Source organism: Myotis nattereri, assembly GCF_964212035.1.
Source record: "Myotis nattereri genome assembly, chromosome: 7".
Lineage (NCBI taxonomy): Eukaryota > Metazoa > Chordata > Mammalia > Chiroptera > Vespertilionidae > Myotis > Myotis nattereri.
Window position 1 is genome coordinate 38,262,856 of NC_138082.1, and position 12,700 is coordinate 38,275,555.

The following is a 12,700-nucleotide window of genomic DNA, read 5'->3' on the forward strand; positions in this document are numbered from 1 at the left end:
ATAAGTCTACACTATACAGATAATGCATGTCTACAATTTCCATTTTGAATTTGAAAAACATGAGTCAAAAGTTTAAACCTTGTGACACTGAGTAGCAGATTATTACAATTTAATCCATTAGTCTTATACTATATAACACTTCCTACTCAGCAGTTCCATGTGATTTACATATCATTTAATTAAGTAACAAGAGCAACTGGTGAGCTCTCTATATGTACAATTGGCTGCATTTTACAGAAACAATGGAGAATATTAGTCAAGAAGTCTTTATACTAATTCAGTGCTGATTTATTACACATCCTGGCCCCAGTTTCTCTAGATTTCATCTCTGACATGAATGTGTATGTTTTTGTTGGCTATCATTAGACTTGCACTTGGTATTAAGCACTGTACTCAATTGGTATATGTGTGAAAAATAACAGGTTGATAAAATAATCAATTACACATATTTTATTCTTTGCAGATTACACCCAAGACTTATCAATCTTTATGGTGAAAGCATGGAAGAAATGAATGATTCCAAAGTAACATGTAATTGTTTATAACAGAAACATATGAACTAAAATCTTAATATGAATGGACATATTTTAAACAGATATCCTAACAGGAAAAAAAAAATCTTTTAAAGAAATTAAAATTGCTTGCTACTTTTGACATTGCTAAAAATTAGCATTGAGGGTTTGAATATACCAAACATGATTTGAATTCTGGGGTTTTTTTTGGAATGTCTTTATATCTACTTTTTAACCTAGATATGTAATTCCAAAGTGAAATAATTTACATTCTTTCATTTTTCAGGACCATCAATTCTGTTGTTAAATATCCTGTAGTCTGGTACGCATAGACCAGAGTTCATGTACGAATGCCCTGATTTTCCTAATGAGGGACTTGTCCAGTGAGGTTAAATTTCAAAATTATACGACTCAGTCTGACCAGAAATAGAACTACTATTTTCAAAATTTCTCTAATAACTAATTTTTAAGTTGTTATGGTACCAATTTTACGAATATTCTCTGAAAGTTGAAAATGCAAGTTGATTTTCTTACTTCAAAGTGGTAGGGGTTTTATAATTCATAGTTTATTAAATTTTATTTTAAACTATGCAAAATATCTAACTGGGCAGAATCTGGCCCATTAGGGAGCTGTGCTCTCTTGCTCCTGACAGTCATGTGTTCTGGCCATTATAACGTAGCTTTCAATAGCACCTGAAATGCTGTCATTTCTGAATAGGAAAGAACCAAATTTAAGTTTCCTCAGGGATCATCCTTGAGAAAGAAATTCTAAATTTGGGCTTAATTTTCCGCCAGTGATTCTATACATTTTCCTGAACAGCTTCTATTCAAAAAAGTATACTTTAAATTTTATAAATGTAATCAGATTATATTGGCACACAGAGTTCACAGGAGGTTTCATGTTCGTGCATCCCGCACTTTCCACCAATCACAGACTGTAGGCTTGTGATGGATAAACTTACACAGCAACTAGGTAGTCTGAGGAAGATGGCTTTTGGCAGGGACTTCCTATAAATATTTCCTATGGAATATTTTCCATAATAGTAAAGACTGACCTCTAATTTATCTATTTGATCACATCTTGTAACAGATTTTCAAAATTTGGCCACTGTCTTCTTATATATATATAAAGCCAGATTTAGCTCAGTTCAGATGAAATTATATCCTAAGATCAGCATCTAGTTCATATGTATGAATAAATAATACAAAAGATTATCTTTAAATGTCTTAAAATTTTAAAATATAAATTATATTATAAAAAGGAATCTAAGATAACCAATAAAAATTTAAAATGTTTCACTGATCACTAAAACATATACCATGGAAATTTTGATGCTATATTTATATTCACTGGATATAAGCTAAATCTATTTTAAAATTATAAATTATGTTTCCCCATTTCCATGCAGAAGAGACTGATCTTATAAGCATTTAACACTTACATTTGAATAGAAAAGGGTAATATCCAGTTACTATTTACAGAGTATCAGTATGATAGATTTCTCCTTAACCACTGTTTTTACAGAGCTTTGATTTTAAAAAATTATTTGTGAGGTACAGTTTTCATATTTTACATATACCAGTTAAAGTGCAACATTCACAATCTGTTTCAGAATATAAATTAGAATTTTAAGTACTGTTGTTTTGTAAACAAGAAAATTGACTAATGATAGATTTTTAAAATTTACTCTGGGGTACCCTTAAAAAAATTGTTACAGGAGAGACTTATGGATTTATACCTATGTGAACATATATGTATACTTCAAAGTTATGTATGTACAGAAAGAAGAAAGAAATCCATAGTTGTATAAACAACAATTACCCAGAAGTCATCCCATTAAGCTCAAACCAGTGTATAAAAGTTCAGTCTGAAGTTTGCTCTTCAGGCCCATTAATCATAGACTGCTGAATGGTTGTTGATCAAAGCCCATAGGAAATATATTACAAGTTAAGGGCTTAAAGGTAAAATGCTTTCTTTAAAAATATTCAGCCGAATTTTTTCAAAGAGCTGTTTCATTCATTAGGAAACAGCTCTTTGAAAAAATTCGGCTGAATATTTTTAAAGAACATAATTCAAACAAGTCTCAAAGATTAGAAATTTATTTTGCTGAAGCAAGTATATATGTTGAAGTCCAAGACTTCTTCAATCAAGTTTTATGATTTAATTCAGATGCACTTTTATTTCCAAATATCCTCAAGGGATTATTTATCTTAAATGTTTTAGTGTTTTATATCCATTTAATAACTGAAACAATACCTTTTTCATTTGCCTTAAGACATAGTATGTCACAAGGTTATGAGTAAAAAGTACATAAAAGAACTCTGGGCAAAGCAAAGTTCATGGTTTCTTGTAAACAATGTCTTAAATTTCTTTATTATATACCTGAGTCTTAGTTTTCTCAATTTAAAAGAAATCTTTAATCATCATCATCATCATTGCTTTTACTGTTAATGTAATTCCAACTGTCTCTTCTGTTTTCTTCTTGTAGGATGGATTTGTACTGTCTTTTAAAGAAGCCAGCCTGAAAAAAATCATTGTATAATCACTAGTGTGCAATTATTACACTCATATAAAATATCTAAACAGTCAATGGCAAGTTAACATCGGTGATACTTTCTATGACTAAGTAAAACAACATATAACAAAACCAAATATTTCATAGGCTAACTGATATAAACAAGAGTTAATTGACACCATTTGAGGACCTGCTATAGTTCTTAAACTGTGTCCCATGTAGTCAGTAAAAATTAATTTGGAAAATATGGGATTAAAGAGCAATTACTGCAGGACTTACTAATGCAGGTGTAAACTCCCTAAAATTGACATTCAACATAATGTGCAGTGTTTCTCAAATGTTCTTTTTTAAATGAGTTATCTTTAAAGAAGGCATATTTTTCTAGAACTCTGATATGGAAGTTAGGAGAAATATGGTGAAATCAGTACTGTATATTCACTTGGGAGGCACAAATTGGCTTTACGAAAGTCAAGGGTGGCATTTTGAGTGGGTTAACATTGGTAATTATTAAAGAAAGGCTTACCTTCCACATAACATATGAAATCAACAAAAGTAAAATAAGTCCAAGTATCAAGCTACTTGAAATAATTGCTAAGGTCAGATGACGTGTGGGTCTTTGATGATGTAGTCCTTCGAGCCAAACCTACATATTAACCAACATAAAGAAGCACCAGTTTAAAAGTTTGCTTGTTTCCTTTGCAGCCCCTCCTCAATCCCCAATAGTATTTAGAACAACCCATCCCATTCTCTTGCTGGTTCCTGATCAGAAACAGTAAACAGTAAGTACAATGGACTTTTTCTGTGGTTCTTCCTCCAATCCATCCTAAACTCCTTAAAAAGCTGTCATTCCCTCTTTCCAGGTGTGGAAAATACCAACTCTCAGGAAAGTATTTCAAGCCCTCCATGAACTAGTAAAAAAATCTATTTTCCTGACTAAACACCCTAACAATACTATTTTTCCTACAGTCTTAATGTTTCAGTTTAACTTACGTGTGCAACATTGCCATCCTTGTTTAGTTCAATAATTTTTGGATGTGGCTCTGGAAAAGCTGTTGCTCTTATTTCAAACTTGAGTGCTGAAGTCTCATCCTGTTTAATAAACGAAAGATCTCTATTGATGCATAGTGTTATTTTATGAAGACATATTAACCGAACTAATTTCTCACGATCCTTACCTACTATCTAGAAGTTTTCATAATTAATCTTCCACAATTTACTTCACCATTTGTAATTAATTGCAATGCTTATTTTGATTATAAAGGCATGGTCTTGGTATTAATTTATATGGCACCATTTTGTTGGAAAAAATTTTTTTTAAATATTCATTTTTTTTTTCTTTTTACAGAGAGGAAGGGAGAAGGAGAGGGATAGAGTTAGAAACATCGATGAGAGAGAAACATTGATTCAGCTGCTTCCTGCACACTCCTTACTGGGGATGTGCCCGCAACCAAGGTACATGCCCTTGACCGGAATTGAACCTGGGACCCTTCAGTCCGCAGGCCAATGCTCTATCCACTGAGCCAAACCAGTCAGGGCTTATTGAAATTTTTTTTATTAAACATAGCCACTTTGCAGATAACTTAATTTAAATATTATGTGTTTGTAGTGTATTTTCCCCTGGGTATTGAATTTTTAACCCCAAAATAAGATAAGACTTTCTCCACTTGATAAACCCTTCCTAAAATTCATTTTATTTGGGCTTCTTTTTATTTCTTTCTAAGTTGTGCTGCTCTGATCAAATACACATAGTCTACCTAATACTGTAACAGAAAAATCTGGTACAAATAAGTTATAGCATTCAGATATCAAATCAGTAGGTTGATGAACTCAGAGAACTTTACTATTTAATACAGAGACTTATAAGCCAGAATCCCCAAACACTAAGGACTTTTGAAATTGTATGCAAAATTGAGGTGTTTTTTTAAGTATGCGCATTCATTGGGGAAGATGAGAATATATTCTTGAAGGTCTTAAAAAGTTTTTTTGTTATTGTGTTTTAAAGACAATTTTACTTTTTAGCTTTATTAAATATTAGATTTTAAGCATAATTTAAAATAGTTTGGAAAGAACTTTAAGGTTATACAAAATGTTAAGGCAGTCAATTTCTTTGATTTAATCAAGGTCTAAAAATAGTTGAACATACTTCCTAAAATAAACATCTTAATTACCTATTTAATTACTAAAAACCATGTCATTTAGACAATGTATTCAGCTAAAGTAAAAGGGGAGCGATCAACCGCAACCAAAGGACTTGTATGCATGTACATAAGGATAACCAATGGACACAGACACCAGAGGGGTAAGGGGCGGGGAGGAAATGGGGGATAAGGACACATACGTAATACCTTAATCAATAAAGAAAAAAACTGAAAGAGTTAAGTTTCTCTAAATTTTATTTGTTGAATGCTTCCCTATATACCCGTGATGGCGAACCTACGACACGCGTGTCAGAGGTGACACGCGAACTCATTTTTTTGGTTGATTTTTCTTTGTTAAATGGCATTTAAATATATAAAATAAATATCAAAAATATCTTTTTTTTTTTTACTATGGTTGCAAATATCAAAAAAATTTCTGTATGTGACACGGCACCAGAGTTAAGGTTTTTCAAAATGCTGACACACCGAGCTCAAAAGGTTCGCCATCACTGCTATATACCATCCTACTTAGATATAGTTTGCAGATTCTGTATGGACTTACCATTTCTAAGATGGATGGCCGGCCTTCCAGCTGAATGTGAACACTGGCTTCTTTCCCACTTTCCATTTTTCCAAAATTGCATGAGAAATTCAAACAATGTGGATCAGGTTTTGTGCAGTACTTGAAAGAATACCAAAAAGCTACATTAAAATTTCAACATTTTTTAGAAGATGGCTAAAATAATTTACATGGAATTAAAGATCTGTTTCTGTTAGTGGCATTTTAAAAATCTTACTTTAAACAATTTAAACAAATGTTTGTTTTATAAAACAAAGTATTTGAACTGGAGCATGTGTTCTTATGAACCTAACCGTCTGGGATAGATGTTAAAAAGAAAGACTCCTAATCAGAATCTTGCCAAGTTGGATGTTCTCTGTTTATTATAAAAGTTGAATAATTTGAATGCTAAGATTGCTTGTGTTGTTTTTTTTTTCTCATAAATTCAATTAACTGAAAAGAGTCAAAGTTCTTTTGAGTAGCCTTTGTGAAATGAGATTAAGAGGGTATGGAGAAATGTCTGGCTGGCACAGAATGGGCATTTGTCAGACAAATAATTAAAATGTATATAGTTAACCCTGGGTCTATCTCAAATTTCCAATCATGTCTGTTCCTCACATGCAAGAATATTACTTGTTTCTCTCCTAACCCAACTGACAGCTCAAACCCATTGACTTTAAGCATTTCAGTTCTGCAGGTTGGAAAACAAAATCAATGAAAAACTGAAACTCACCAATAGCCTCTTATCAGTCCTCGAAAAGAATTTATGTATGTCTCTTAGGGCCTCCATTGCATCTTTTTTCTTTTCTGATGTGCACATTCTTTGATAATTTTTAAAATGGCATTCTCCTGAACTAGTCTATAAAGATAGGAAGCAAGAAAAGTGTTATAATTCAATATTGGAAAGAACAACAAAAGCTACATGGTTTTAAAAGTTCCAATAAAAATGAAGTTCCAATTGCTTGATTAGCTTTTCTAAAAATATCAAGTACTTCTGAAAGTGTGAAAATATTTTTGACAGATATTTGGGAGAGATTAAATCTCTGCAGCAAAAACACAGCAAACTCAGAAAAATTTTAGAGGGTTGGATATAGGTCCTCAACTAATCAAATGGCCTTAACCTTACAGAAAATTAGGGCAATGTAAAAAAATGGGCATTTGAGCATTAGCATGAAATTCAACATTTCTCGGGCTTTAGACACTATGTCCTACCATCTAAATTTGGAATTCAAGTAAGGTTTTAAAAAATTAGAACACAAACCCAATTGGTAGGCTTATTGATTGATTGCTTGTCTTGAAACTGGGAGAGTAAAAGCAATTCTGATGGAATCAACAACATAAGAATACTTATTCTTAAGTAGTGATTTGAATATTCTTTCTTTAAAAAAGGCTGAAATACTAATTTTGTTCCCCAACAGTGGTCTCAAGTTTTATGGTAAATTCTATCAAATTAGTCCCACAGGTCCATATCACAAAGAAAATGTACTGAAATAGTAGAGCGTAATTCTGTTATTGTATATGTCAAATGCAGGGGTTCTAATGCAATGTATAATAGTCAAGGTGTACTCAATGAATGCAGGGTGAATTTATAGCTGAGAGTGTGATTGAAGTTAACAGACATTTCCATTTCAGCAGTATTACTTACAATAAAGGAGGGAACAGATTTTTACCTGGACATCCAAAATGTTGAACAACTTATCAGTTTGGGGGATAAAAGAATTTGGGACCATTATTTCCATACTAACATTTGGAGCCATGCTAGGGCCTGTGTTGATAACCTGGTAAGAAGGAAAAAAAATGAAACTGTTAAATGTTTTCATAAATGTAAGTACAGATATAAATGAGCTCTTAGGCGAGCCCATCTGTTTCATGAAACATTTCTAGTGGTAGAGATTTGTAGTTGGCAGCTACACCACAAAGGGAGACAGAATGTTGACAGCGAGAACTTAAAAAAATTTGCTAAGAAGTACAACCTTTAGTCTTTACTCCCAGCTCTCTCCTTTTGCTATTAATTAGGACAGAATGTCCAGGCAGATGTTTTATTGTTGTCTAAAGAAAGAGACATCAACAGTGTACATTTGTATGGCACATTCTGTATCTAAAATGCCATGACCAATCGGTCCTCATCACTATCCCATCAGATGGGGCAACATTTAATTATTTGCCAGCTCAAAAAAAATGCTAAGAGGTGTTAGTCAACGATGCGCCCAAGATAAAAATGAAAAGAATTGGGACAAAACCCAGGTATTCTAATTTAAATCCTATGATGTTTTCACAAACCACTCTGTGCAGAGGGGATGTCAGCAGTAAGTGCATAAAATGTATTTTAATTCAGGATTATTATAGTGCTGATACACTCAGAAAACCACAAAGGGGTAGGTTATTCGGTTTTAGAAAAAATTCAATAGGTTTTTAAAGAATAATGCATAAGGGAGTGATATTTCATTATTGTTGATAAATTTGGGGATTGCAGATCCCTATAAAAGGAAATTGGGCCAAAATATTGCCTCCTGAGAGCTTCACTATAAAACCAATACAAAGTCAGAAATGAGATGTACCACAATACCTGGTTGAAACAGCATGACTCACAGACTTGCAATACTGTTTTGAATGCGTATGATATAAATGAAGAAAGTGTCTCTGGCTTTGGGACACATGGTAATTGCTCAGCCATGCAAGCCAGGGGCAGTTTCAAAGGCAGTGCCCAGACCTTGGGACAAGTTTTCCCGAAGCCTGCAAATAATCATTCTAACCTACAATACCTTCCATCTGTATTTGCCGGGTAACATTTAGACCTCTAAGAATGTATTCATACTTACTCAGACTCACCAAACCTACAGGACTTCAAAATAGAGGGCTAAATTTTGTCAGTACTGCTGTGTGTTAGTATAACAAAAACGACTGTATGTAGACTCAATAGGATTTCAAGGTCATTCTTCTTCCACAGATCTGGGGCAGGGCCCAGGAATTTGCATTTTGGACAAGCACTCCGGGTGATTCTGATGCACATTTTGAAAAGCATTGCCTTACAAACTATCATGATGTACCGAAATCCAGACCCACACCCCGTAGATTGTTACATAGCTCTAAGGATATTTGGGCAGTACTTTTGGTTCAAAAAATATTTTTGTGGACATTATCTCCAATTATTTACTAATCATCAACATCCATGATGCACCAAAAATATCAGTTGATAGTAAATAAACATTTTAAGTTGTCTTTATATTAGTATACTAATATTTCTGGAAAATGACACTATACTTTTTAAAAAGATTATTGAATAAATGAGGCATCGCTTGCTACAGGTAACCTATCAATAGCTTGAAAGGAGACCTTAAATGGAGTTGACTTGACTTGGTCATTTTAGGGCTTTTAAATGCTTCAACTAAGATGAGAGTTCACTGATTTGCACCTAAACATGCCTTCCCTTGGCCTAGCCTGTTTTTTGTTTTTTTTTTTCTAGGCACCTCTAGCAGATTCTCTTCCTCCCATAACTTTGCTAGCTTCAAATGTTACCTCTGTTTCTACTAGCTCATTCCCACCTGTACCGTAAGGAGATGTGGGCTTGAGTAAGAGGGACAAGAACAGTGGGAGGAAAGGGCATGGGCACCCATGTGCCAGCTCCTTCCTTATCCTCACCAAACTGTGCCGGCCCAAGGCTGAGGGACATCACAGGGATAGGACGTCCTCTCGAGCAATGCACCAGCCACAGTCTTTCGGTTTGTTACAAACATCAACACAACCAACTTTTCTTACGTGGAAAGTGAAGTTCATTTTCTCTGTCATGCACGTTTCGGGCTCATGGTCCTCCTTGGATCCATACACAAGTGAAGTTGGATTTATAAACCTAATAGAAACAAATTCACATTTAGTGTGTTTTTCAGTGTTACAGTCTCATTCATTCATTTATGAAGTATATATGGGATGTGTGCCAGGTGCCAGGCTGTGCTAGGTGCAAGGAGGCCAATATTCATAAGACACTTGGCCCACTCGAGATTTGTACAGTTTACTCGAACTTGGGTAGTGGTCTTTCTTTTGATGAGGTGTTATAAACAGTCTTCCTCTACAGTTTGGATTACAGCTTATCCCTTAAATATGCTATAATTTAGACAACAGGCACTTTCTTAAGCACAAATACTTTCGGTTTCTTGGTAAGATAGTAATTTTAGTAAAGATGTTCATGAAATTAGAAAGCCATGTGCTCTGACTTGGGTGACAGACTCTTTCCAACACTATGGCTCATTCTACTGATTTATGTAAATCTGGCAAATATGATATAAATTCTTAGCCTTCCCCTATGACTTCAATATGCTCCTATACTTCAATCTACCTTACCTATTTTTTGAGTTATTTCTTCCCATCTCCTAATTCCTGCTGGCTATTTGTAGTGAACCCAGACCTGGGGAACAATTTGAGCAGCAAGAAGTATGGCAAAATTTTTGTTAGAACACAAAGTTGTTACCCTTTTACCTGTGATTATATATATGTATGGTCAGTAGTGAACTTTAAGAAATACTTTTCTAGGGAAATCCTGACTCTACAAGTTGCTTATATTTGGCAGCTGATATGATGCAATGCAAATTAGGGACCCATTACACAGGAAAGAAATTAGAAATATTCAAATGTAGAGAAGGCAGGGTAATAGTTGCAGAATAGTCCTTGCTCAAAATAATAATATGTGGATATGAAAAAAAGGGAGGATGCTCATTACAGGAAAATGAAGGAGGGCAGGCAAGACACCATTCAAAACCAAGAAACGCGCAACTGCTTCTCTTTGCTTCCCACTGACTTTCTAGGTCCTCATCTTCCTCAGACGGCTGCCTTTATCCCCCTGCTTTTTATATTTCACAAACCTGTTACCCTATTTCATCAGTTTCAGACACTGATATGTTTATTTTTATATAATTCTATGCCATCCTATGGGTGGCTAAAAGTTATTGAGGATGGTTTATATTTAGAACAACAAAAACTCACTTGTCCATTTTATATTTATCTTCAATAGCTTTAAAATGTATTTTTAAACAAAGATTAATCATTTCCAATAAAATCATTAAAGGTTTTCTTAAGACTCCTTTCATTCTTTCTTCATACATGTCTTCCTTGCATCAGAATCAGAACCACATAAACAATTACTAAAATTATGAGGAATCAGTGACTACTGGCTCTGGGGCTGTGGGGTGAGGAACTCTGTGATTCACAGTTATTAAGAGCAGAAAAGGGCTGCAGACATCTCTCTCCTACACAGGTTCTAGAGAGTAGTCGTTTGGTCAAGCTTGCGATTCTTGAAAGTTCACACTTGCCACAGCCACTGAGTATGACCAAGCAAACTGTGCACTGCTCAACTCCCAGTGGCCGGGCCTGCCCTGGGGACCTACAGACACGTCCCGCGCAAGGCTGGCCAGGCTCTTCCAGCAAGAAATCCCCTCCAGCTAGGCACTCATGTGAGGTGGTCTCAGTGACAATTATATGATGGGGTAAAATAAGGAACAGCTGGGCAAGGAACAATGCTGCGGTAATTGTAAAGAGAGAGAAACAGCATCGAATCTTTAAGAAGTCTTTTAAATATGGTTTAGACTAATAATGGACACAGCTACAAGATTTAAAATGAGCTCTCCTCTCTAGAGGAGGCCTCATATCTACTTACCCGTGCACAGTGAGCATGACTTCATACCTCAGAGGTACTGCCAAAGTCACTTTGTTATGCTTCAGATGGTCCATCTCCCCTTCGTTTTTGCTACAGAAACAAACAGAAAATGCCCTGTTAGAATGCATCCGGTACAAACATCATCTTCAGTGAGAACTAGATATATACCACGGATACCTTATAAACTTGGAGGTGGGTTTAAATAATGCTTTTTGGGGAGTGGGTGTAAAAGTGGATGTGACAGACATTTTTATGTCTGCTGGCAGAAATTTGCTCTCATTATATACACTGTTTTATTCCTCCTATGCTGGTTAAAGGTTTGTGCCTTAGATCATGTAAGAGAAGTTTTCTCCTGCAGACAATGGGACACGCCATGGTTTCCCGAAGGTCCCCTCCCAAAAATGTCAGGGGTCTGTTTCCTTCCGCACCATTATTTCTCACAGTGAAACCCACCAGGAGGCATGCACTGTGATGTTGAGATCCTCTTCTGCTCTGCTCAGGGAGCTCGCATCCAGCAGAAAGCTCATATCTACCTGCACACAGAGAAGGAAAGCGCATTTAAAGAACAATCTAGTACATGTTGATCATCTGAACTTGAATGTTTCTTAATAGTTTATACCCTGTGGGATGCCCAGCTGTCTAAACGATGTTCTAGAAACACAGGCTACCCCCCCATTTGTACAGTGAGCTACAGGGAAGCTGTTGGGGTTTGTGGCGACTTGAAAGCACCAGCATTTCCACAAGTGACATTCAGAGACAAAGCCTCCTCCGAATGTAAAGACGGGCAGGTCCAGACGGACAGAATCAGAGATGCTTTAACAACTTGAGGGGGGACTCTTGCCAGAAACACCTCTCTGGATAGCAGAGGTAACATGCCTGGCAGTTAGGACCACCTGGGGCGTGGCGGGGGGAGTGTTGGGGAGGGGTGACACGGGAGTAGAATTCTGATCGACACATTCACGTGCCCCCCACCTTTTACAGTGAACATTGCCAAGACTATAACCACAATCTCAAAGGTCTCAAGCCCAGTTGGTTTTGGTTTTATCACTTTAGCTATTTACCCTAAGCAAATAATAATAAATTATATTTGTATGCATCATAAACATGGAAAAAATAGAAAAGTTTTTGTATTAAAAATTATAAATGCTAAATGCTTACCCTTGAGAGGTGATCTACAAATATATAACCAACATTACAGTCAATTTTTACTGTGCCAGAGCTGTCTGTTACGTCACAGTTTATTTGCTTCTCTTCCTAAATGAACAAACAAAATCAGTTGGTTTAGGTAGAAAAGGGAACAAGAAGTTTGTAACCCATGTTTAAGGATGGCT

The 12,700-nt window shown here is 35.4% G+C and overlaps 2 protein-coding genes across 4 annotated transcripts in view; one reads left to right on the forward strand and one right to left on the reverse strand.

Moving 5' to 3' along the window:
• CERKL (CERK like autophagy regulator) overlaps nucleotides 1–703 on the forward strand; it is a gene marked incomplete at its 5' end in the record, with an annotated part of 94,795 nt that extends 94,092 nt beyond the window's left edge. For 2 of the 3 annotated variants that reach the window (XM_081095437.1, XM_081095438.1), the window contains one exon: nucleotides 464–644. In XM_081095437.1, coding sequence (XP_080951563.1) covers nucleotides 464–545 — 82 coding nt within the window. In that variant the 3' untranslated portion in view covers nucleotides 546–644. Of the gene's footprint in view, nucleotides 1–463 lie in introns of all 3 variants that reach the window. The other variant, XM_081095439.1, reaches the window with a different exon arrangement.
• Nucleotides 1–12,700, reverse strand: part of ITGA4 (integrin subunit alpha 4) — a 78,710-nt gene that overhangs the window by 1,175 nt on the left and 64,835 nt on the right. The window contains exons 19-28 of the mRNA XM_081095436.1: nucleotides 12,528–12,623; nucleotides 11,823–11,902; nucleotides 11,370–11,459; nucleotides 9,482–9,572; nucleotides 7,396–7,503; nucleotides 6,459–6,584; nucleotides 5,729–5,848; nucleotides 4,019–4,117; nucleotides 3,552–3,671; nucleotides 2,896–3,034 (exon numbers count right to left, since the gene is read on the reverse strand). Of these exons, the coding sequence (XP_080951562.1) occupies nucleotides 2,930–3,034; nucleotides 3,552–3,671; nucleotides 4,019–4,117; nucleotides 5,729–5,848; nucleotides 6,459–6,584; nucleotides 7,396–7,503; nucleotides 9,482–9,572; nucleotides 11,370–11,459; nucleotides 11,823–11,902; nucleotides 12,528–12,623 (1,035 nt within the window). The 3' untranslated portion in view covers nucleotides 2,896–2,929. The remainder of the gene's footprint in view (nucleotides 1–2,895; nucleotides 3,035–3,551; nucleotides 3,672–4,018; nucleotides 4,118–5,728; nucleotides 5,849–6,458; nucleotides 6,585–7,395; nucleotides 7,504–9,481; nucleotides 9,573–11,369; nucleotides 11,460–11,822; nucleotides 11,903–12,527; nucleotides 12,624–12,700) is intronic.